We start from the raw sequence: 24185 nt of genomic DNA on the forward strand, positions 1-24185 counted from the left end.
TTGGATCCTTTATTTTCTCTTCATTTATAAATAAACTAATAAAGAAACTACCATATTTGCATGTATCTATCTATCATATTTTCTGACGTGACTGCCTATCTATCTTTATAGACCTCCAAAAACTAACCTAAAATAACAAATGCCTAAACTCTAGCCTCAAAAGAGGTTTTATTCTCTTTAATATAGCCCATAACTCTAGTCTAAAAGCATTAGTATTGAAATTAAATTACATTAAAAATATTATATTTAATTTTGTAGAAGGGTCTATAGCTCAGTAGTAGAGCATTTGACTGTAGATCAAGAAGTCACCAGTTTGATTCTGGTTGGGCCCTTTATTTTTTCATAATTTATAAATAAACTAATAAAGAAACTACCATATTTGCATGTATCTATTTATCTATGCATATTCCTGACATGATTGTTTATCTATCTTTATAGATCTCCAATAACTAACCTAAAATAATAAATGTCTAAACTTCAACCTCAAAACATATTTTAGTCCCTTCCGTATAGTCCATAATTATAGTATGAAAGCATTAGTAATGTATAAACTAAATTACATAAAAAATATTATTTTTAATTTTATAGAATGGTCCATAGCTCAGTGGTAGAGTATTTTACTGCAGATCATGAGGTCACCAATTCAAACCTGGTTGGGCCATTTATTTTCTCTTCATTCATAAATAAACTAATAAGGAATATTTGCATGTATTTATCTATCAACGCATATTTCCTAATATGACTACTTATCTATCTTTAAAGACCTCCAATAATGAACCTAAAACACTAAATGCCTAAACTTTAGTCTCAAAACACGTTTTAATCCCTTTAGTAGCCCATAACTCTAGTATGAAAGTATTAGTAATGAAATTATAAATTAAATTACATGAAAAATATTATTTTTAGTTTTATAAAAGGGTCCATAGCTATGTGGTTGAGTATTTGACTGCAGGTCAAGAGATCACCTGTTCGATCCTGGTTGGACCATTTATTTTCCTTCATTCATAAATAAACTAACAAGAAAACTACCATATTTGCATGTATCTTTAGAAAAAAAAAAAATGTTTATATCCCCAACAAAAATATTCAACTCAACCACACTTATCTCTAAGAATTAACCTAAAACACTTAATACCTAAACTCCAGTCTCAAAATACGTTTTAGTTCCTTTAGTATATGCCATAATTCCAGTATGAAAGCATTAGTAATGAAGTTATAAATTAAATTACATTAAAAATATTTTTTTAGTTTTGTAGAAAGGTCCATATCTTAGTGTTATAATATTTGACTGTATATCAAAGATCACCAGTTCGATCCTGGTTAGGCTTTTTAGTTTTTCTTCATTCATAAATAAACTAACAAGAAAACTACCATATTTGCACATATCTTTACAGAGAAACCCCAAGTGAAATTTTCAACTCAACCACACTAAAATAAAAATCAAAACACATATTTTGCTAACATGACCACCTATTTATCCGGTTAAACTTTCAAAAATTAGACAGTTTATTACTGAGTCGTAAACCTATGAATTAACCTTATGATTTTCACGTATATTAGCAATTATATATTTTTTGATATTATTTTTCAAAAGTTAGCTTCTTGTTGCCAAGTGTACAACTTATTAGAGGATGCTAAGATGAGTAGCTAGAATTTTTAAAATGATGAGTTAATTTGATACGTTGTGATAGCACATGATGCATATTCCTATAATGAAAATGCATTTTACAATATGATACAAATTTAAAAGTACAGTAAAACTTTTAGCTAGCATCACATTTATTTATTTCTCTAAGAATTCCCACCATGTTGATGTTTCGAAGACTTTAAATAATTATATATGATCATATCAGGAATCCAAATATATTTTTTTAAAGAAGTTGATTTAGCATTTATAACCATTTTCATGTGAATATTTGACTCTAACCTTATCACAGTGTCAAAATATTTTAATTTTAAATAAATTAGTTAAACAAATAAAAATAGCTCAAACGAGATTGAACTTTGTAACTTTTGGTTTTGATATGCGTGATTAGTTGATCAAGTTATGTATGATCACTTAGTATTACATGTTAGAATTTTGGTATAATTAAATTTGGATGATGTATTGATCATAGTTGTATATGTGATCGAGAAAAAATATGATCCTTTAGAGGAGATATCTTCATATTATATAAAGATATTATCAATTGAAAAGCTAAATTCTTTGTCCATTTACTTTGATGCAAAATATGTACAAGGCTCTTAAAGAGCCTGTGAAATCAACTATTGGATTATATGACATCATTAGTAGCTTAAGAGTTAATGAATCATATGCTTATTATATTTTGTGATATTATAAATGTTGTATATTTGATTAAAACATATATATATATCAAGAAAGAACACAATGATGTGTAGTATCGTTTTATTTAAAAGGTTACTACGACCAATTCTAATAAAATGATTTAAAAAACTATATTGCGAGATTATTAGGTAAAAATAATAATTCATGCTATAATTTAAATAAGATTAAAAAATTAATGGAATTCGAATTTCATTGTTCTTATTCTATACAGAATCTTATACAATATGAGTTGTGATCATCTTCTAATTGATTTTACAGCTATTCTTAATTAAATTAAGAGCCAACTTATAAATAAATTCTCTAAAATTTTGAAATTTATTCCAAAGGTAGGGAATGCCCATATTAAAAACAAAGGTTGAAGTATAATTAGTACTTAACGAAGATCTGCAACTTCCAATATGCCCTTAGAGATAGTTTGTCAGAATGGTTGGTGTTTAGGAGCTTGAATGAGGCTTGATGAAATTTTTTGTACTGAATTTTTATATTCTGATCTAATCTTTATTTTTATGCCTAAGAAATTACATTAAATGAATTACATACATTTTGTAACGGCCCCGAAAATTTAAAATGAAATGTGTATTAAAAATATCAAATGCGGAAGCGAAGTCAAAATTTCGATTAACATCCCTTACACTAAAACCAAAAACGTACTCACAAAATATAAAAGATCAAACTAATTAAAGGAGAAACTCGAAAGTAAAAGCTATGAATATGACTATGGAGTCTTTAGGCGTCCCCTTCGTCGTCCTCCTGCGGAACGGGCTCGGGAACAATGTCTTCCTGATCTGAAATGATTAAATAAGGAATGAGCTACACTAGCCCAGTAAAGACATCACGATATCTCACCGTCACGGAGGTAAAGGTAGGTAGAAAACACAAAAAGACCAATGGAGCATAATTTACAACAAATCCTTTTATCAATAATAAATCCTTTACCATCCACTTACCTCGGTGAAATTCATAAAACAATATACGAAAGCAATAACATTATCATCATCATGAAATCATATAAACTGTATAACATAATACTTATCACGCCTTTTGTAATTCAATCATTACACAATATATTTTCCTCATTTACCAGCCCACTAGTATCTATGGGGATCCATAGGGGTCCCGCTACCCGTTAACCCTTAACACTTGAAATCATATTCCAGGGCCGTCCTCATACCCCGTCCGATATGGGCGCCAAAACTATAAACCTCATTACCCCGTCCGGTATGAGGGTGAAACGGGCCGTCCCCATACCCCGTCCGGTATGGGTGCCAAAATACATAAGGTCTCCATACCCCGTCCGGTATGAGAGACCACAATCCCGGTAGGGTTCCCTACGGACCCGGTCCGTCCACCATCTCCCAAGATATCTAGTCAGGCTGACCACATTATACAATTATCAATTTACATAATCTTTCATTCTCATTTTCCTCAGTCAGCATCATCAATTTACATGCAAACAAGCAAACAGTAATTTATGCCAAACAAGACAACATACAACATCGGTTTCTCAGTCATTCAACCCATAATCAATAAAACAGTAAAATATGCACGCGAAATAATGAAATAAAAATATCAGACCTCATACTGCATTTAAAACTGTAAAATATGTCAAATAACAGTTAACCGACAAACACACTAGACTCGGGCTCCATTAGCGACCTTAAGCAATTTCACACATTCGTTGATTCAAGAAATACCGTTTTATCATTATTGAACTTTAATACCGTGATAGGAAATAGGGTGAGGGGTCCTTACTCGTTTCGGGGTCCGAACACGGCTTTACAGTGCGCTTACAAGCTGTCCCTAATTTTCCCTAAATTTTTCCCGGGGAACTGAAACGCACTATCAGTACCTGCACGTGTTCTAAAAAATCTCAAATTAGGCCCAGGGCCCCTTTTTGGCCAATATCACAATTCCGGCACGGCGGCTCCGCCGTGCTCCGGCGACGGCAGCGGCGGCGATTCGCCTCGAGTTGGCCGTTTTCGGCCGTTTCCGGCCGAATTCAGCCACACTTGCATCGGTCCTTGCGATAAAACAACCCTAGAGCCCTCGGGGGGCCAAAAAATTACGGAAAACCGAAGCTTACCGGCGGCGGTGCTCTCGGGTGCGGCGGCTCTCCGGTGAGGATCGTGTTTTGGTGATTCGGCTCCGATCAACCTGTAGAGAAAAGAATGGTGATCACGATGATATAAAAATTGCATCAAACGGAGGCCGGGAAGGGCCTCATCGGAGGCAAAAACCGAGGAGGGGCACGGCGGCGCCGCTGGGTTTTGGCCGGGATTTTGGCTCCGATTTGGCCACAGGGGAAATCAGCGTGGAAAAAACGAGTCGAGGGTATGAAATTTACCTCGATCGGCGGTCGGAAATCTCCCCGGTGCGACGGCGGGTGGCGGCGGCCGGCTTCTCCGGCGTCTGGTTCGTCTTCTCCGGCGAGGGCAGGCGGCTAGGGTTTTTGTGGTCAGGTGTGGGGGTTCTATTTATACCATTTTGCCTTTTGATCTCAGCCGTCCATTTTGATTTAATCTGGGCCGTCCATTTTTGATTGAATCTGGACCGTCCGTGCGATTGCATCTGGGCCGTCCGTGCGCACGCTTGATCTGGACTGTCCGATCGCGCGTACGTGGATCGCCAACGTGGTCCGTCCCCGGTCGATGTGGTCTTGCCACGTGGCAGGTCCTGGTTGGCCAGGACTGCTGACTGGGTCTGCTGACGTGGCGCTCTTTTTAAAAAAAAAACTTAATTAAAAATAATTAATAATAAAATAACCAAAATTTCCCAATTTTCCGGGCGTTACACATTTACATATTCTTCATTACATTTCAGTACTAGTTAATTATTTAATTATTCACTCTTACCTCAAATTCAAATTTCTGTTTAACTTTCATCACATTCATCGACCTTCGCTGGCATTTGCTCGTTTTACTAAATGTTGGTATTATACTATGATTTTTGAATTCTTTAATTGATCATAATAATCAATATTAAAACATAACCTCTAACTATATATTTTATGTTTAAGTATTTTGCAATCAAGAAATTAATTTCTCAATAAGTATTTTTCAAATACTTTTTTTTTTTTCGATTTGTGTGGAATATTAAAAAAAAAAACCCCCATTAAATAAAAGAGTGTGAAAAATATGTAGCAATAAATATTTTCATTCAAACCATGATATTCCCATAAGGAGTGGCGAAGCACTAGCGGTATAATGTCACATGGGTACGTTGACAAAATTCACTTTCCAATCTTTATAATCAAATTAAAGATTATACAAACTTTTATTTTTCAAAATTTTTTTTTTTTTTTTTTTTTTGGGATAAAGAAAGATTATATTTCAATTGGCCAAACTACCTAACCAAACCAAACCATAAATGAAAGCCTTAACATTCCAAATAAAAATATCTGATTGAAGCTTGAGGGTCTTGAATTGGGTAGGCAGGCAACTCACGGGTCCTCTAAACCCAACCACATAAACCCTATCTCTAATGTCAACAAAAGACATTACCCTCGTCCCCAATTAAAAAATAATAATTTCAGCATGCTAAAATTGATTAAGAATACTATTAAAACAGATAATTAAATTAATAATTTTTTTACTCCTACTATTGAACTGAATAGATTTTAGCCAGTGTTGTCATTTTATGAACGAAGAATTTTTCTTTTTTCTAATTTTTAAAAGAAAAACTTAAGAGCAAAAAAGTTGGAAATGAGAAAAAGTTAATAACCTAAAAATTCACGTCCATAGTGTCTAGACCCCGCCAATTGCGCAGCCTGTCTGTTGCCACCTTTTCTCCTCGTCTTCAAGTACGCTAAAAGCCCCGCAACTTTACTTCGTATTATCATTAAAAGACATCAGACCAAGAAATAACCCATCAAGAACTTCAACAAATTTCAGGCAGAGAAAGCACTGTTCTGCTGTTTCTTGCAAGAAACAGATTCATACGCACGATGGGTCATGAAGAAGATGGAGGAGAGGAGTACTTGTTCAAGATAGTATTGATAGGTGACTCTGCAGTTGGGAAATCGAACCTGCTCTCGAGGTTTTCTCGAAATGAGTTCGACACTAACACGAAGGCGACGATCGGGGTGGAGTTCCAGACGCAGGTGATGGAAATTGATGGCAAAGAGATCAAGGCACAGATCTGGGACACTGCTGGTCAAGAGAGGTTCAGGGCAGTCACTTCTGCTTACTATAGGGGAGCCGTCGGTGCTCTCGTTGTTTATGATATTAGCAGGAAGACTACCTTCGAGAGTGTGAAACGCTGGCTCGATGAGCTCAGTAGTGAGTTTTTCTTCCTTCTCTTTTCCATTTTTTGGGTTTTCCTTTTGTTTGGTTCCGGAGAAAATGCGAGAAGGGGATGGAAGATTCGGACTTAATTTTGATTAAATTTTTTTTTATTAATTGAAAGGAGAACTCAACAATATACGAATTCAAAGGGGTATGTGAGTATCTTCTGTTTTACCTGACAACGAGGTCTGTGTCTTTAAGAAGTAGAAATTGAGCGACAGAACCCAGTTTCGTATACTTCCGCTGAATGACTGAGTTTCTGTGCTGAAATTGACAGTCTACATGGTGGATTTTTTACTGGATTCCTTTAGGTAGTACTGCTATGTTAAAAAGGGTGAAGATAGCTCTTTTTCCCTACTACTGTATATCCTGATTAGCCAAATGTTGGCATACTAATAACTTGATCACCTAGGTTATAAGAATATCTTGTTTGTCCTCTGTTTTTTTCGCTGCTCGTTTGGTTCCTGATAAAAAAAAGGTTCCTGGGTACGACAAGAAAGGTCAGGTAATATGTAAAAACTGTTCCTCTAAAGATGGAAAACCTTGGGAACCTTTTAGATAGTTTATTAAAGATTTGATTCGTTTCCTTTTGGAGTTTTGAGTTGTTGACTTTCCTTTCCGGCTGAATCCTTTTTGTGCTTGTCTTGCCTTTCCAATTTGAGCTGTTTGTGGTTTTTATTTATTTTTGTTACGATTGAAACCTTAATTGAATGATCAAGCATTTGCATGCAGCCCATTGTGACACGGCAGTAGCAAGAATGCTGGTGGGAAACAAATGTGATTTGGACAATATCAGAGAAGTTAGTTCACTGGATGGGACGACCCTGGCGGAAGAAGAAGGGTTGTTCTTCATGGAGACATCTGCACTTGATTCTACGAATGTTCGAAAGGCTTTTGAGATTGTTATCCGGGAGATTTACAATAATATCAGCAGGAAAATCCTCAACTCAGATGCATACAAAGCTGAGTTATCTGTGAATCGGGTTACCCTCGCGAAGAATGGAGCTGACTTATCCAAGGAAAATTTGATGAATTTTTCTTGCTGTTCCAGATGATCTATGAATGATCTCAGTCATTTTTGCTCTTGTAGTTTTTAGCTTTACCTAGGCTGCAAATTGAAGGCTTGTCTTTATCTATTTCTTTCCATTAGTAATTGGGGAAAGAAAAAGTGGGAAAGGAGATTGTTTCTATCCCTTTTCCACTTATCTTATTGTCATTGAGAATCCGAACAACAAAAATCACAGATAATTAATTGTTCATTAGTACCGGCTACTCAATCTCTCATTTTTCCCGTGTATGCAAAGCTCTACCTTTAACAATCACTTTTCTCATAATTCCGTCATGCCGCAGTTTAGCAAGAGTTTCAACTAGTCTAACTATACAAATATACATAATGAAAAAAAAAATCTCAAATTACCTAATTCTCTGGTAAATCTCTGGCAAAAGACAAAAATAATGGTACGCTTAAATAAAGACGCACAGAGGAGTATGTTCTTGCTAGAGAATGAAAAAGGAGTTCATTATAGAAGAATAAGAGACAAAAGAGGAAGAGCAAGAGAGTTTCGAACCTGTGGAATGTTTGGAAATCTTCATTTCAGTTTTCTGGGTTTTGAGTAGCATTACAACGTATTCTCTATGCTCGGTATGTTACAACTTAAAAGCAAAGAGCTCAACAGTTTAGATTTACATCAATAAATGGTTGAGCATATACTAGATGTATCCTTGCACAATTAACTATAGATAAACTCTACTGGCATGAATGGTTATTTACACTAAGAAGCAAGCTTCTGCAAAAACAAGATAGTTGATTCTGATAAAAATTGTGAACACTAAATCAGGGCTTCCTTAGAGCAGATGCTGCTCCCATGACAACAGCCAATACAAGGCCAAGACCAGCCCCCAGGGAAGCACCTACAGCTGCAGCAGACATGGATGACGCCTTAGCCTGAGCATCCCTATTTGCATCTATTGCTATTGCATGTTCTTGTGCTAATTCCACCAAAAGCCTCTCTTTTGCAAGTTCCTTCAATACAAATGAAAAAGGACTCAGCAAGGACATCAAAATTTTCTCCATGAAATTACAAAAAGATTATTACCAAAAATAATATTGCAGAAAAAAATCTTCACATCAAGTGATCTGATGCGTGTTCATTCAAATATCCATGTTAGACATTTAACGAAGTCAATCAACTCATAAAAAATCATCCTATGGAGATTTTATGAAACATCTTTGAATAACACAAATATCCATAAATCTGTAAATCCAGTCCAACATTTATGTCTAAACCAAGAGATTATCATATCAAAATTGATTTTGATCATGAGACAGAAGTATTTCTCTCTACCACTAAAAGGACATGTAAGAGGACCCTGCAGAGCATCCATGTCTGAGCATATAAAGCAAGTCTAATATCTTAAATGATTTTTACATGACTTCAAAACATGGATAACCTATGAGTCCAGTGCTTTTTTAATCCCCTTATAGATCAGGAAATAATTAATATACGCACAATTCTGTATTTATGCAATAAATGTTTCTACCTGTAGGGAGGCCTCCTCCTGGGTCCGAAGCACACGATGAACAAGTTGACACAGAGAGTTTACACCCTCCATGGGGAAAATGGTGTCTCTCTGGAACGGTTTCCTCACTAGATTAAGCGGAGCAAAAAGAATATTCTGAACACCAAGCCTCCTCTCATAATCTCTGCTGGCTGCAGCCCAAGATAAAGAAGCACTTGCTGCACTGGGTATAACATATGGAGAAGAATTAATAACTTCAGTGGTACTTGGAGATGCTTGATATGCCTGCACAACTGCTTCAATTGCTGCTTTTTGCTGGTGTGCGCTAACAGAAAACTTATTTGTTATAGCAAGAACCCAGGGGATGCCAAGAGCCTTAGCCTCATTTAAGAGAAGTGAAAGGGCTGGCTGTTGCTGTGATGCATTCGATTGATTGTACCGAGGTATTTTATGGGAGAGATTATGCACAAGAACAATCAAATCTGTCTTCCTGCTAAGATCACGGAGCCCCATCCACAGTTCATCCCTAAAACGAGAAGCCTCCGTAATCAGCTCCTACATCAATTCCCAAAAAATGACACATAATAAGCACAGGAACCAAACAAAGTGGAATACATTTGTTCTTAACGTAACTTTAGATATGTGAAGAAGAAAGGGAATTACTCCAAACACCAACGTGATGGATTATTTTAGGTTGCAGATTCCGCAGAAGCAGGGGAGGGGCGGGGGGGAAGAAATGCATGCCCAGAAAGAAACACATACAAACATTCCAAAGTGAAAACAAGAATGACATCAAATATTCCAGGGAGCCATTAAATCACACCTCAGCATGACATCACAGTTTAATACGGAAATGATATCTGGGATTCGCTCATTCCAACTCATCTTTGACTTCATGGAAAATACAACCCCCGGCATGCACCTATGTCTATTAAATCCAGGACCTTCTACAGCTCTCAAAAGAGGGAAAATCAGTTTCTCTTTTTCCTTTCTGAGATGATCATTTTAGAGAGTATTTGGAATTGCTTAAAGAAATGTGCTGAAGGCAATTAAATGCTTTAAGTTAGTTAAAACAGATAATTTTTATTAGAAAAATAAAGATTACACCTTTAAATAAAGCGATGATTGCAAAAAATAAGCAGTTATTTTTTTGTAATAAAATTAATAAAAAAACTATGTTTGTTTCAAATATTTTATAACTTCTTTATTTTATACATATTGTTAACTTTAAGTAAACATCAAAAGAACAGTTCAGATTAAAAAAATAAGAACCTAAGAAGTTAGCTGCTTATTTTTTACCTTCTTACATTTAAGAACCTAATAAGCACTTCGTATTTTATATTACCAAACAAGAAGATTGCAATAAAGTGTTTAAACTCACTTATAAGCGTGAAATAACCCAAACACCCTCTTAATTTGAAATCAATATACCAAATATCAAAAGAAACCAACTCCACTGAAAACATACCTGCAAATTTACCCCAGCTGCATCAGTATAGCATATACCACCAGTAATGCCTTCATGAACATCAGTCTCCAACTGCAGATTCTCAGTATTGGTCATGGTGGTTAACTTGCCTTGACCCAGTATTGCCCTGAAAAGAGAAGTTTTACCAGCACCCTACAAAAACGATAAATCAAGTCTTTCATTCTTACCATGAAACGAAAATAAAAACAAATGAGTAAATTCAGATGGACAATGTGAATACCTCAAGGCCCAGTAGTCTCACCCTACGAGTCCTAACATGCACCTCCTTGGAAACAGTTGTAAAATCACTGGTGCAGAAGATTAAAAAATCACTCAACCCTTCAGGTTGAATGGACTTTTCCTCTTGGAATAACCCTAAATTGTGTTCTTGCTTAAGATTACCAGTGCTAGATTCAGCAGAAGAATACAGTGGCAACAAAGAATCTGCAATCATCTGATGTTTTGGGGGTCGTCTCAGTGGAGCTCCAACTAGGACACGAATTTTCTGTAGTTCTGACCGCTCATCAGGATTTGAAGAATAAGATGGGGCCGAAGGAAAGGATTCCACAGTAGTTGAACACCTGAATCAAATATGATTTATGTAAAATAATGAAATCACAATGAACTTAATAATCATATATTAGTGCTTATGATTATATAAATAAATATATCTAATTTTGAGCCTAAGTTTCAAGCCTATATGAGTTTGAAATTGGGCTTCTTTATAAAACTTGGTCATGCTTCACATCGAGCTCAAACTCAACAAGACTCATTATTTATCCAAAACCAAGCCCAAGCTTCCGAATAATGGCATTTTGATTGAGCCTGAGCTCAAAGAAAAAAAGAGTTCAGATTGAACTTTGAGCCGAGATCAATTTCAACAGTAAACTAAACTAAGTCCAAGTATTTGAATATTTTGGCTTAGATCAGCTGGTTTCCACTCATAGAAAAGAAACTAAAAAGCTAATTCATCCGAACTTCATCAAATATAAAAGCATGTGAATTGGAATAAGAATTTTATCGCAAAAGGATTCAAACCAAAGATATACTAGTAACTAAATGAAAAGCATATGAACAGAGCGGAATCGAACAAGGTCTAAAAATGATAAGGCACCTAAGAAGAATATCATATTGCCAAAGAGCAAAAGGGTAACCTCAAACATATGCAGCAAAAGCAACATTAGCAAATTACAGATTCATATAATACAAAGCAAAAAAAGATGTAATGAAAAATTTTTGCAATATATCACAGATATACATTCTCACTATGCGTAGGTTGGTTCTAGTGGTACCATATCATCCAAAAATATAATTGCAGCTTGTTGTGTTAGTTGCTTGGGGAAAAAAAAGTAGATTGAAAGGTAAATTAAGATAAACCAGAAAGAGGTGATAAAAGACAATACCAATTGCCATTCACTTGGGCGTGAACCAGTGTACACAAATGCAATCCAAAACCAAAGATATCAACCTTTAAAGGTTCAACATTCTTCTCACCAGGAATACCATTCCATCCCAAAGGAACAACAGAAGTAGCAGTCCGAATAACTGGTGACTCAACAATGTGTCCAAGCTCTACTGTACCAGCAACTGTGAGCCCAAGCCATTGCTGTAAATGTGGAAACTGCTGTAGCTGCTCCATTCCTAAGAAAAGCGAAGCATTATCACTCATGCAGAGATCATAGATTCTGCAAAATAACAGTATGTCAGCAAATGAAACCAGCGATGCCAAAAGCTTTAAGCTAATAATCTTTCAGTTGGAAAAAGAAAATTTATGAGAATAAGGGAATAAAGTACACACCCTGAGGAGAAGAAATCCTCCTAAAAAGCAAAGGTGAATAATAAATACATAAAAATAACAAAGTAACCCAGTCCCTATCCAAAATAGCCACAGAGACATGGCCATGAACCTTAGCCCACGAAGTACGAATAAAAACCACAACACCAATAAACCAGCAAGACTAGCACCTTCCACAACAGTTGAACATCCTTCTTCTTCTCACCTCCCTCGCAGAAGCAAGAAAAGAAGCATTCGATGGAGGGGAGAACAACCCAACAATAACCAAAAGTGTTAAAACAAGAGTAAACCAAAGCCTCCATTCCACTTCACAATGCAAATATAGGCGGTTACAAGTTTCTGCTGCCTTAAAGCACACAAAACATCAGGGGAAATGGCACTTTAGGTCCCATGTCTGAAATAAATCATTGGTACCACGCCTAACTAGACTGACCGTACAAGCAAAAACCTTAATTTTGGAAGGAATTCCAGTCTTCCAAAGAACTCCAGAAATGGGCTCATTAAGGGTAGATGGAGAGTGTGCGAGATAAGTGAAAAGAGATTTGCACAAAAATAAGTTAGAAGACTCCAAAAATCAAATCCAATTGTCAGGGAAAGGGGAAACATGAAAGGGCTGAAGGGAATTTAGCAAAGAAATTATATCTTCAGATTATCAATCGTCAAGATTTCTTAAAAGAAAAAAAAAATCCAGGAGGCATGCCCATCCATCTGGTTAAGAAAATGAAATATGGGAGTGTGATGGCGCAAACAAAGACTATAAAGACGAGGGAAGAGATTAGCAAGAAGGATATCTCCAATCCAACGATCTTCCCAGAACAACATACATGAACCATCACCTGATTTTGACCTGGTAAGAGGGAGGGAAAACATCATACAACTTTGAAATGGCCTTCCAGGGACTCCTGTAAGTGGAGGTACTTCTAGTCAGGTAATCCCATCTATTCTTGTGCAGTCCGTAGTTAGTATTGATTATCTTGTGCTGCAAAGAACAATATTCCACAGGAAAATGCCAAAACCATACTCATTATCCCTACACCCACTTCATCTACCACAATCAACACATAAAATATATCTTCATCTTACAAGGGAAATCTTAGCATAATTTAACACTTATAGTTCTTTTTTCAGTTTCTTGTAATAATTACTTTTCCTGATGAAGAGGAGCAGGCAGGAAGGGGATGCAAAAGGCAGAACTAGAAAATTCTACGTCGTGCAAAAAAGAAGATTCTAAATTGTAAATATTCTTCTTTAAAAGATATGTACATAATTATAATGTTTACATAATATTAGAGGTGTTTAGCTTATTTAGGAACTATTACTTAAGTCTTATTATTAATATGATTTTATTATTTCTTATTCAGTTAGGATCCTATTTTAGTTATTTTCCATTATTGTTTATTCAATTAATTAGTTTATTCTCTTATTTAACTTATTTCTTAAATAGAGTTAAAGTTTTCTTGTTCTAATGATGTTAGATACCTACGAATAGGATAGTTTAGTTTGGTTCCTATTTGGACTATTCATATGGCTATACAAACAATAAAATATTGATTTGATTATTGAGATCTGAGATCTCTATCTTTAGTTCTTTATTAAATTTTCTCAAAGTATCACATCTCTCTTTTATACTAAATTACTAGGTCTTCCAACACGAGTATTTAGATAAACAAGAAAAATTATTTTTCGTAGAAGTGTTGTACACACTATTTCCAAGATCATGCCAAATGCTCTAGTTCATCTGGGACAGAATCAGAGGCCTATCTGGTTCCCATGATGATGGACTATTCTTTCTCACATTAGTAAGTGAACACCAAATACAAAACACCAACAACAAAGTTGAGGCTAAAGTATATAAATAAAAGAAGGACCTTTAGTTCAAAAATCGAACAGGACCCAAAAGATATTCTAACCAATTTTAAAGGAAACTTACAATTATAAATAGAAACTAAAATTTAGAAAGAAAAAGAAAACTTTTACGAAGAGATGTATCACCTCTGAAATCGAGACCTATATGATTTCATCGAATGCGATTGAAGGCGTTCCCTCAGTTCAGCAATCACAGATTTGACCTGAAAATATCTTTGCCAAAAGAAAGCAAACAAACTGAGAGACCCCATGAAATCCATGAACAGTAATTCCTCACAGACGTAAAAGAGCATATGAAGACAATATATTACAACTATGAACTTTTCTGTTCAAACCAAAAGCTTACATAGATTTTTTCTACAAGAGAAACTAGAAAGTTTAAGAGCCCAAAGGACAAAATTAAACAAAGATGTTAAGCAAGGGAAGCTCGTACCGATGTCAGCTTTGAATACTCTGCACCTGAAAGCAATTCTACAGACGAATTTCCCAGGAGATACAGCTGAAATGAATAGGACATTATTGCTAAACCCATTCCATAAAGGTTATAATTGTATAATAAATTTCTGATGAAAATAAAATAAAGCTTCTGATTGTAGGGGAAGCTAAGAAAGTACCACCATACCTCTGTAATAGAACACGACCCATGAAAACCAAGGGATTCTAAGTGGTAATAACATCTTAAAAAATTGTAATTCCAACTGTGTTCATCCTATGCAGGCCCAATAAAAACAGAAATCTAATATTTAAAGGGTACAGGACTTCAAAGAAACATGAACACAAAATTCACAAAAGAAAAGGGCTGCAATCAGAAATTTTCTCTCATCTCCTAAGCATGCAAGTGAACTAACCACTTATAAGAATTGTAGTTGACAATACCAATAAAACTTCGGGAATCAACTTATACTAATAGCAAAGAAACAGAAAAGAGCACCAAATACATTAAGCAGAAAACAATCTTATCACTGGATATTATTTGTGTTTTTCCTTCGTGTATGTATAACAGGTTAACTATTTTAGTTCCTAATATTTACCTGTCCAAATGGTACATATGAAGGTAAATAAGGCACCCTACGCCATCTACTTCCTGCCCCATTGCTAGTGTTGCTTTTCTCTGCTGATTTCCCAGTCATCATTCCATCAGGTGGCTGATCATCAGTATTAGGAAATGGTTTAAGAGAGATGCCATCAGTACCCTCCTGTATTTCAAGTGACTGTGGTTCAACAACTGCATCCTCAATTGAAGATGTGATCAAAGAATCATTTGCAGAAGATGGATCTACAGTGTCAACTTTTTTTCTTCCATACTTATTGAATTGTCTCCTAACACCCTCCAAAGGAACAAGCCTAGAAAGTCTCCAGAAGGAACTTTGAATAGGGCCTACACCCAAAACCAACTGCTCTTTTTCATTCTCTTTTAGTTTGTCTACCCCTAATTTATCAACCTGACCCTCCTTTACCATAGTTTCAGCCTCTCCAGGCACTGACAAGGGTTGTGCATTATAGTGATGAAAATACGCAGGAGATAATATACGGGGTACCAGATCCTCAGGAATACAGAAACTCTTGAAATAGTGCTGCCACCCTTTCCTGTTGACATAACTGTGGAAAAGTTCAAAGTTTTTTAAGGCCCATTAGAAGGAACGAAAAATCATGCACTTGATTTTGCTTAAACAGACACCAATAGTTATTTACTAATAAATATACATATATATATATATAGATGTGGAACCTACTCCCTCAAAGCTGCATTCCCAACAGGGGGTTGGGAAAATGTTATACATTTGACCTGAACTTTTTCATTTTCTTTTGATGATGAGGATGCCGCAATGACCCTCAATATGGCTAGCGTAGCTAACACTGCTACCTACAAACATAACAACAAACATCAAGAATAAAGATGAGAAGACAATAAGTGACAAGTTTTTGCTATATCCCAAAAGAAAGCAAGCAGATCAAACTTACTGCTCCACCAAGTGAATGTCCACATAGTACAAGTTTTCGCTTCTTTTTCTGAGCAAGCCTGTACAACTCCAAAGCAGGTATCCCTTTAGCACGAGCCAAGAAACCCTAAAGATAATAGCATGAAAGAAAAAGAATGATGAATAAAGTTAGAAACCAAACATATGCCTGATATGCAAACTTGCAAGTTAATGGGAAAAAATACCCGTATTACATATTTTCAACAAACAAAGCCATTTAAAATATTAAGTGAAAAAAGAAAAAGAAAATGAAAATGAATGCTTAAAATTCAACATATGCTGCTAAACATATTTTAATAGATTACACGAAGAATAACCACATACCCGGTGAGCAGCAGGTTTAGGTTTAGGTTTTTGTTTTTTAGTTTTTGATTCAAGAGGATTCCAACGGTTTTCCCCATTCCCTTTTTGTTGTCCAACTTGGTCAGATTCAACCACTTCACTGCATTCAGTATCCTCCATGGCATCCTCATGAAATATAGCACCTTGCAGTATATTCGCATCGGCCATGACATCCCTTCATGAAGCAAAACAAAATCCAAGGTAATAATTATTTAGAAAGTAGTAAAACTTAAATACATGAATATATAATCACTTACTTGTACTGCTTAGTTCCAATGAAGGAAGCAAATAGCGTATCACCTGCTTCTGCCAGCAGATACCTGCAAGGAGGTGAATGGGGAAAAGAAGTATGAGATAACAAAAGTTTAACATACTTTAATGAAGACGATAGACTCTTAAATTAGAAAAATAGCAACCTGACTACCTTCAATACTGACAGATGACTATGCAACTAGGCTAGACCCAATTTCTTGGTTTCAACTAAATGGGGTTGTGCACTTAGTTCCTTCTTCATAATTTAGTAACAAATGCTGGTAAAGACGTTTATTTAAGATGTTTTTTCTCCGTTGTCTTACTGTTAAGTCTTACTTGACATTAACCTTCTTAAGCAGGCATTAAGGTTTAGAAGATAAGAGTTTAGATAATTTGAGCAGTTAGTGTAAGCAACAGCAAACACTTGCAGGTTTACTCCAGGCGTAAGGCTAAGGATGTGGGTCACTAGGCTCCACTTGAAAAGGGATTGTAAGCAGGAAAATTTGTGTGCATAGGTAGTTGGTAATGGACCCTACTGGACAGTTAAGGCTTAGTATAAATAAAGATTGTAACAAGATTTTGAATCATCTGGGAAAATTCAAATTCATATTTTCTCTCTAATTTCTCTATCCTACTCTCCCTCCAAATTCTTTCTATCTCTCCTTTTTCTTCCCGCTCTCTCCCTCTTCTCAAAAAACTCTCTTCTCCTAAGAGGTAAGTCGGAGTCAATAACCAAGGCTCTTGACAAAGTAGTATCAACGCAGTTCAATTACAAGGACGCGCAACTCTCTGTCGTTTCAATAACTCGCACCAGATGAAAGCCGGTAGTCTCGGAACAGCAGAAACTCCAGCAGCTGGGAGATTCTGTCAAGGACATCGATCAGAGACTAACAGACTTCATGCCCAAGATGTACGAACGCAAGAACAAAGCACTAGCAGTTTAATCAGATTGCGGAAATCCTGCATGGACAAGCTAGACCAAAGGATCCAAATGTTCTGATAAGAACCTGAACCCTCCTCAAACCTTAGGAAAAGGATTACTTCTCACGCCCACTACGCTTGAGGTCGTTGGGAACAATGGACACACAAGATGCGCCAATAGTAGTCTGTTGTTATGCAGAGTAGAGATTCCCCTACTTGAGGGAGTCAATTTGAGGGCCTAGGTTCGCAAGTGCCTGAAAAATTTTTGGTGAATGGAACATCCTATGATCAGAGTGGAAACTGCGTTCTTGGGCAAAGTTGCTGATGTGTGGTACCTGGCTTGGTTAGCTAAAAATGTGGAGTTGCAATGGAATATTTTCATAGAGAAATTGTGTAGGACGTTCAGAGGTGTTGCTAGCGTGACTTTGTTGAGTAATTCAATAAACTCGTCCTAAATAGCACAGTGCTGGAGTACCAGGAACAATTTGAGCATCTTCATGCTCTAATGATGACTGATAATGCTATCAACACACTCTTCATCTCGAGTTTCATTAGCAAACTCAAACCTAAATTGAGGCCAATGATTAGGCTGCTAAAGCCTCAAAATCTGAACCAAGCATTTGAACAAGTGTTGTTATAGGAACAATCCATTACTGAAATGACGAAGAACCAACACTTTGCAGGAACACACCAATCACTCACCAACCAAAATGTAATTGCCGCGAATCCTTGGACCAAGGACAAGGAAAGAATTCTGAACCTAGGCCTGGAATATCCAGAAGGAAACAGAGGTAAGGAAATCCTCTGCCTCTTGTTTTTGCTACGAGGATAGCTACTTTCCAGGCCACCGCTGTCAAGCAAAGACAACCATGGCTACAGAGGAAACGGATGATGACCTGGTAGTGCGAGAATAGAACTCTGCTGAACCTAACATGCCATCAGGGGAGGAATATAAGGGAACACTGTTCTTGCAGGTTATTGAAGGAGCTGTTGTGGGAGGCACTATCAAAATAATAGGGACGGCACCCCCTTTGGTGCTATATAAGTAATATATATGTTTTTATCTCAAAAAAAAAAAAAATGGCAAACAGATTTTTCTTATGGCAAAATAATCTGGAAACCTACAGCCACCTACTATTATGGTGTCCTGTCACTTATAAGATTTAGTCTGAGATTTTTAGTCTCATGGGCGTTCCCTGGGTTATGACTGGTTCAGTCAAAGGAGAACTTCTTGCATGGGAGGGGCTTAGACTGAGAAACAAATGCTACATATTAATTCCACTAACCATTTTCTGGATTATTTGGAAAGAAAGAAACAATAGAGTTTTTGAGGGTATAGAGTTAGATTTTGTCACTATCAAGTATAGATGGTTACATTTTTTTGAATCTATTATTTTAGGTTACAACCTTGATAGATTGGAGGACTTTGGTTCCATTGTATATATACTTACTGATCTGTAAATTCTTTCTCTATTTTTTATGTATATGGGCAGCATCCCCTTGGCACCTCTACATTAATACATATCATACTTTTATCTCAAAAAAAAAGATTTTGAATTATCCAGGAAATTTCAAATTTAAATTCTCTCTCTAATTTTTATCCTTATTTCTCTCCAAATTCTCTCTATCTCTCCTTCTTCCCACTCTCTCCCTCTTCTCAAAAAACTCTCTACTCCTAGGAGCTAAGTCAGAGTCAATGACCAAGGCTCTTGACATTTAGTTTGTGAATACTGCCAAAAATAAGGTAAATTTCATGGGCAAAAGTCAGTTCCAAACTATTTGATGGTACAGGAGTCTTAAAGACAAAGGACAGATCAAACAATAATAGGGTGTAAAACATGAAACCATAATGTTGAATAACCGTTGGATCTTTCTTTAATAACCTGTAACCTGTAGTTCCACCATAGCATATATGAGTTAAACATAAGGTACTCTAGATTGTGCAAGTGAAAGTTTCCTACCAACATAGGATTAAAATTATTGCAAAAGAATGTTGATGTACCAAATAGAAAGAAATAGAGTATTGCACCCTAGATATTACAGATTTTAAATAACCTGTGTGGAACATGATCTGATGAAGGCTGCACTCGTTCAAGAGAAACAATTTGTCCACCGAAATCAGCCTTAAATTTGTTTACAGACCGAACCATCTCTGCAGCAGGTCTCTACCAGGCATAAACAAAAATAACACATGTAATTCTTAGATTAAGTATTTCAATAAATTGTCAAATCCATGATAGAGCTATGTGTTTATGGCATTCTAAACCTTCAAATTAAGGCACTCAAAGAAATGGAAATTCTAGATCATAATCATAATGCTAATGACAAATAATTAAAGCCGCCTTAAGACATTTCAAAGGCATCCAAACTGATTTTCTGTATTCTTTAAGGAGGGACAAAAAAATTTGATTGTGAGTATGAAAAGAACAGTAGTTACTTCTTCGAAGGCATAGATAGATAGTTGAAGTTTTTTCGCTCTCCAAAGGAAGAGATCGGGACAAACAGTAGCCACATACACATACATGCTTGCACATCCAGACAAACAAGCACAGGAGCAACACCTTCATACACACAGCAGATAGAACTGTAAATATGAGTCTTAATGCCCATTCAAGTTGGTCCCTTCTAGGTAATAATCACTAATCAACAGAGAAGCAGTACACTAGTAAAAAGCAGTGAACTGGTTATTATGAAGAGTCTCAAGATCAGACAAATACAATTTCCTTACATCAATTGTACCCCTAATCTTCCAGTTCTCAAACATTTTATTGCAATAGAATAGTTTCTTATCTCAAGCGCCATTGGTTTCTTCCATTGGTTAATGGAGACACTTAACTCCAAAAATCACAAACCGACCTCTGTTATCTCATTTATCTCAAAGATGCACTAGCCCATTATTGCAAATACACCTCAAAATAACTAGCACAGACAGGTCCCCCTTTTTATCACAAAAAAAAAAAAAAACATGAGTAGCATGATCAGCATCTACACGTAACAGTAAGTCCCTGAAACATCACTTTAGCATCTTCCAACATCCATATCCCGACCCAACCAATGCCCGATTCCCAAAATCCAAGTGAACAGGTTTAAGAGATGTAATTGGAGAAAAGAAATGGAAGTGACAAAATATTCATGCGGCCAACTCAGGATGCTAGTTCACAGTTAACTTCACCTCAACTTTAGTTTAAACGTGCAAACTCTCACAAAAACTCAAAGTTCCAATTCATTACTTTTTTCCTCAGGAGTTTTCAACAACCAAACAAAAGCAACAATTCAGTGACTAGAGGAGAGTTCCCATAAAGCGAAACTGCAAGGCATATATACCTTATAGACGCATTCGGAAAGGACCATGCAGCAGAGTATATCCTGCAAATCAGCGAATGACTCAGCTTTGACAACCCGACAAAGATCGTGCAGCTGCTTCTTGCGCTTCTCGTACTCTTGCTGGATCCTCTTCCTCTGCTCCTTGTCTCCGTTGTTCCACGGCGGCCACCTCAGCCTCCACTGAAGCGGGCCCCACGACACCTTCAGGATCTTCGCTCTCTGGTCCCTGATCCATGACTCAACTCGAGTCTGTATCGCCTCCAGCTGCATTATATTGGCTTGAATGGCGATTTTGTGATATAATTGCAAACCCTAATTTGAATTGAAGAAGATAAGAAATGCCAGCAGCATGCGAGAGAAAGAAAGAGATGACTCCTAAGCAAGTTCGAGAGAGATAGGGAATCGAGCGGTACTGAGAAAGCATATACCGGCCAGTAGCTTTCATATTATTGTTGGGTTTTCCATTTATTTCGCAGGCTTTTTATTTCCCCATTAAGTTTCCTTGATAGGAATCGGACACATTAAGACAGACAGCTATCAAGATTCGTTACAGTAACAATTCTTTCCCTTCCCTGGCCAGGCGAACATAATTCTTTGAATCTTCGTAATTTGATTAATAATTTTGCAAAATTATTTAAACATTTACCAAATAATTAAACATAAATAATATATCCATCAAACAAATAAATTTATTTAAAAGTAATTAGTATTCTCTTATTATTAAATTAATTTATAAGTATGATTATCAAATGGATTACGGAAGGATTATATGGTCTGCATGGATTGGGATTATCAATCATTTGGCCCAATCAATTAGAATGGTTCTCTCTCTCTATTTGGGCTGGACTGGGGTTTTTACATGGACCACTAACCACTTGGGCAACTCGGACCAAATTTAAGCAACTTGATTATTTAATTTATTTTTTTTTTTACTTTTTTTTTATAGAATAAAAGAAATAGTATTTTCCCAAACATATATATATATATATATATAAATAAAAATAAAAAGAGAAGTAAAAGGAGGGGAGGGACCAGATAATCAAAGGCATGCGCGTAATCCCAATCGCATTCAGCACGCAACCACTTTTATTACCCGAGCCGTAGCTGATTAATGATCGGGGCGGGTTAGTGATGTAATTATGATGTCAGACCAATTTGTTTCCCCATTATTTTAATCTTAATCTTTTATTTAGTCATCATATCATCACTCTGACGTGGCCCATTATATTTTATTTTTTAAAATATTATATTTTCAGTATCATCATAATTAATTTCTTCTTACAAGAATGTGAACGCAAAGAAAAGCACTTTTTTTTTTCCTTCCAAGAAAAGTCCATCAAATTGCATGAGATTTTAATTCGTCGTTTGAAATAAAACAAGATTTCTTATCTTTCAATTCTCCAATTCACATTCTAAATATAATTCATTTAAAAAAATAATGAACAAATCATTTGCATGGAAAATTTGTGAAAGGGGAAGGTGGTGGTGAACTAGATCTCCATATTTTCACAAGTCAAATCTTTTGATCTTCTCAAAAAAGTCAATGGTTTTGACAGAAGAATGCGATGGGAGTATATGGCATGAACACAATGCAATTAATGGACCTTACAAAAAATTCTAACTTGGGTTTGGATGCTCGTGAGTGTTGTAACACGTCAGTGGTCAAATAAATTATGAACAGTCAATGGTCGCTGTCTATTATTGTAAATATAAGTACCTTTTTATCTAATCTTGCTCTGCATGTGCCTTCGCACCAACCTTTTGAACCCATACCTACTTGTCTCTTCGATGACTGTTTGCTAAAAACATTTTTGAAGTTTATAATCTACATAAATTAAGATTTTAATGTTTGTTTAATCAGTTACTTGACATTTATGTTTAATTAAAATTATTGTTTAGCGATCTAATTAAAAATTATTTTGGAGTTCACTTTACCTTGTTTTTTTAATTTTTTTTTTTTTTTTTGGTTATTATGATTGCATTTGTTTATTATCATTTATTTGTACTACTGATGTTTGGAAAATATTTTGTGAACGAGTCAAAATGACATGTGTGAAATTGAATAAGAATATATGAAATTAATTAATTTTAAAAAATTTAAAGAAGATTTTTAACAATACAAGAGGTTTTAGGGTATAAAAATAAAATATATTGAAAAGAGTATGACTCTGGTGTAATAAAAATAGAATACTTGCAAATATAAGTTTCTGGTTAGGGACCCAGAAAGTTAATATTCCAAATTATTAAAGGTTTGTGTTAATGAGAAGACAATCCAACTGCTGTCCTGTAAAATGGGAGGCATCTGGTTGATGGTAAAGAAGGAAGGAAGTGAATTTAAGACGAGGGAATCACATTAAGAGAAGTGTAATCGAAATTAGAAAAGCAACAATTATTGAAATTTGGAAGGCTTTCTATTATTTTTGCCTTTTTAAAAAAACTAATTAAATTTATCCAGCTTGTAATGGGTCCCACCTCTTAATTAATCAAACTCCATTAAAGTCAAAATCAAGTCTCAATTAATCCCAGATTTGTTGACCCCCACAAACTAAGTGTCTTCTAGTTCCAAGTTGGCAAATATAATATATTTGAAGAAATTCCAATCACGCTTTTACACCCAACAATTTGAAGAAATTTCCTTCTCCTAAAATCCCCCCCACCACCACCCCAACCCCCCAAAAAACAAAAGCATACGATTCAGATAGATACATAAATAATGGATGTCACACTCTTAATTTAATTTTCAAATAAACTTAGATCACATTATTATGATTATCGTAACTTTTATGATGGGGGGGGTTCTTTGTTTCAAGATCAAGATTGTGCTTTTTAATCTTTTTTTTCCACCACCCTTATATACAGTGAAGTTAAATAATATAAGTCCAAATTATTACAATTGTAATTGCAAAAAAAAAAAAAAGTAGTCATTTTTATTTAGGAAATAACATAGAATAATTATTCTAAATTAAATTACAATATTCCAACACGAAACAAAATGAATCCATTCTTTATAACAAAGGGGAGGTAATGACAAATATGGTAGTTGAGTTGATAGACAACAAACTTCTCTGTATAAATCATCCAACCATGG

The 24185-nt window shown here is 35.6% G+C and overlaps 2 protein-coding genes and 1 non-coding gene across 3 annotated transcripts; 2 read left to right on the plus strand and 1 right to left on the minus strand.

The window, feature by feature from the left end:
• Positions 1–260: 260 nt before the first annotated feature.
• TRNAY-GUA (transfer RNA tyrosine (anticodon GUA)) lies at positions 261–332 on the plus strand. Its single transcript has one exon. It is a non-coding gene; the product is annotated as a tRNA-Tyr (tRNA).
• Positions 333–6081: 5749 nt separating this feature from the next.
• RABA5B (RAB GTPase homolog A5B) lies at positions 6082–7902 on the plus strand. Its single transcript, XM_088215839.1, has 2 exons — positions 6082–6624; positions 7363–7902. The coding sequence occupies exons 1-2, from the start codon at positions 6291–6293 to the stop codon at positions 7683–7685; spliced, it is 657 nt and encodes a 218-aa protein (XP_088071965.1). The 5' UTR covers positions 6082–6290; the 3' UTR covers positions 7686–7902.
• A 288-nt stretch (positions 7903–8190) lies between these two features.
• LOC110821655 (lipase class 3 family protein) lies at positions 8191–21667 on the minus strand. Its single transcript, XM_088215838.1, has 14 exons — positions 21098–21667; positions 19829–19938; positions 16858–16920; positions 16583–16775; positions 16242–16346; positions 16013–16143; positions 15311–15878; positions 14713–14778; positions 14406–14482; positions 12022–12303; positions 10860–11199; positions 10619–10771; positions 9172–9705; positions 8191–8653 (listed from the first exon to the last, which is right to left on the minus strand). The coding sequence occupies exons 1-14, from the start codon at positions 21365–21367 to the stop codon at positions 8465–8467; spliced, it is 3081 nt and encodes a 1026-aa protein (XP_088071964.1). The 5' UTR covers positions 21368–21667; the 3' UTR covers positions 8191–8464.
• Positions 21668–24185: the final 2518 nt, after the last annotated feature.

This window comes from Carica papaya, chromosome 3 (assembly GCF_054855325.1).
Source record: "Carica papaya isolate Zhongbai chromosome 3, ASM5485532v1, whole genome shotgun sequence".
NCBI classification, from domain to species: Eukaryota; Viridiplantae; Streptophyta; class Magnoliopsida; order Brassicales; family Caricaceae; genus Carica; species Carica papaya.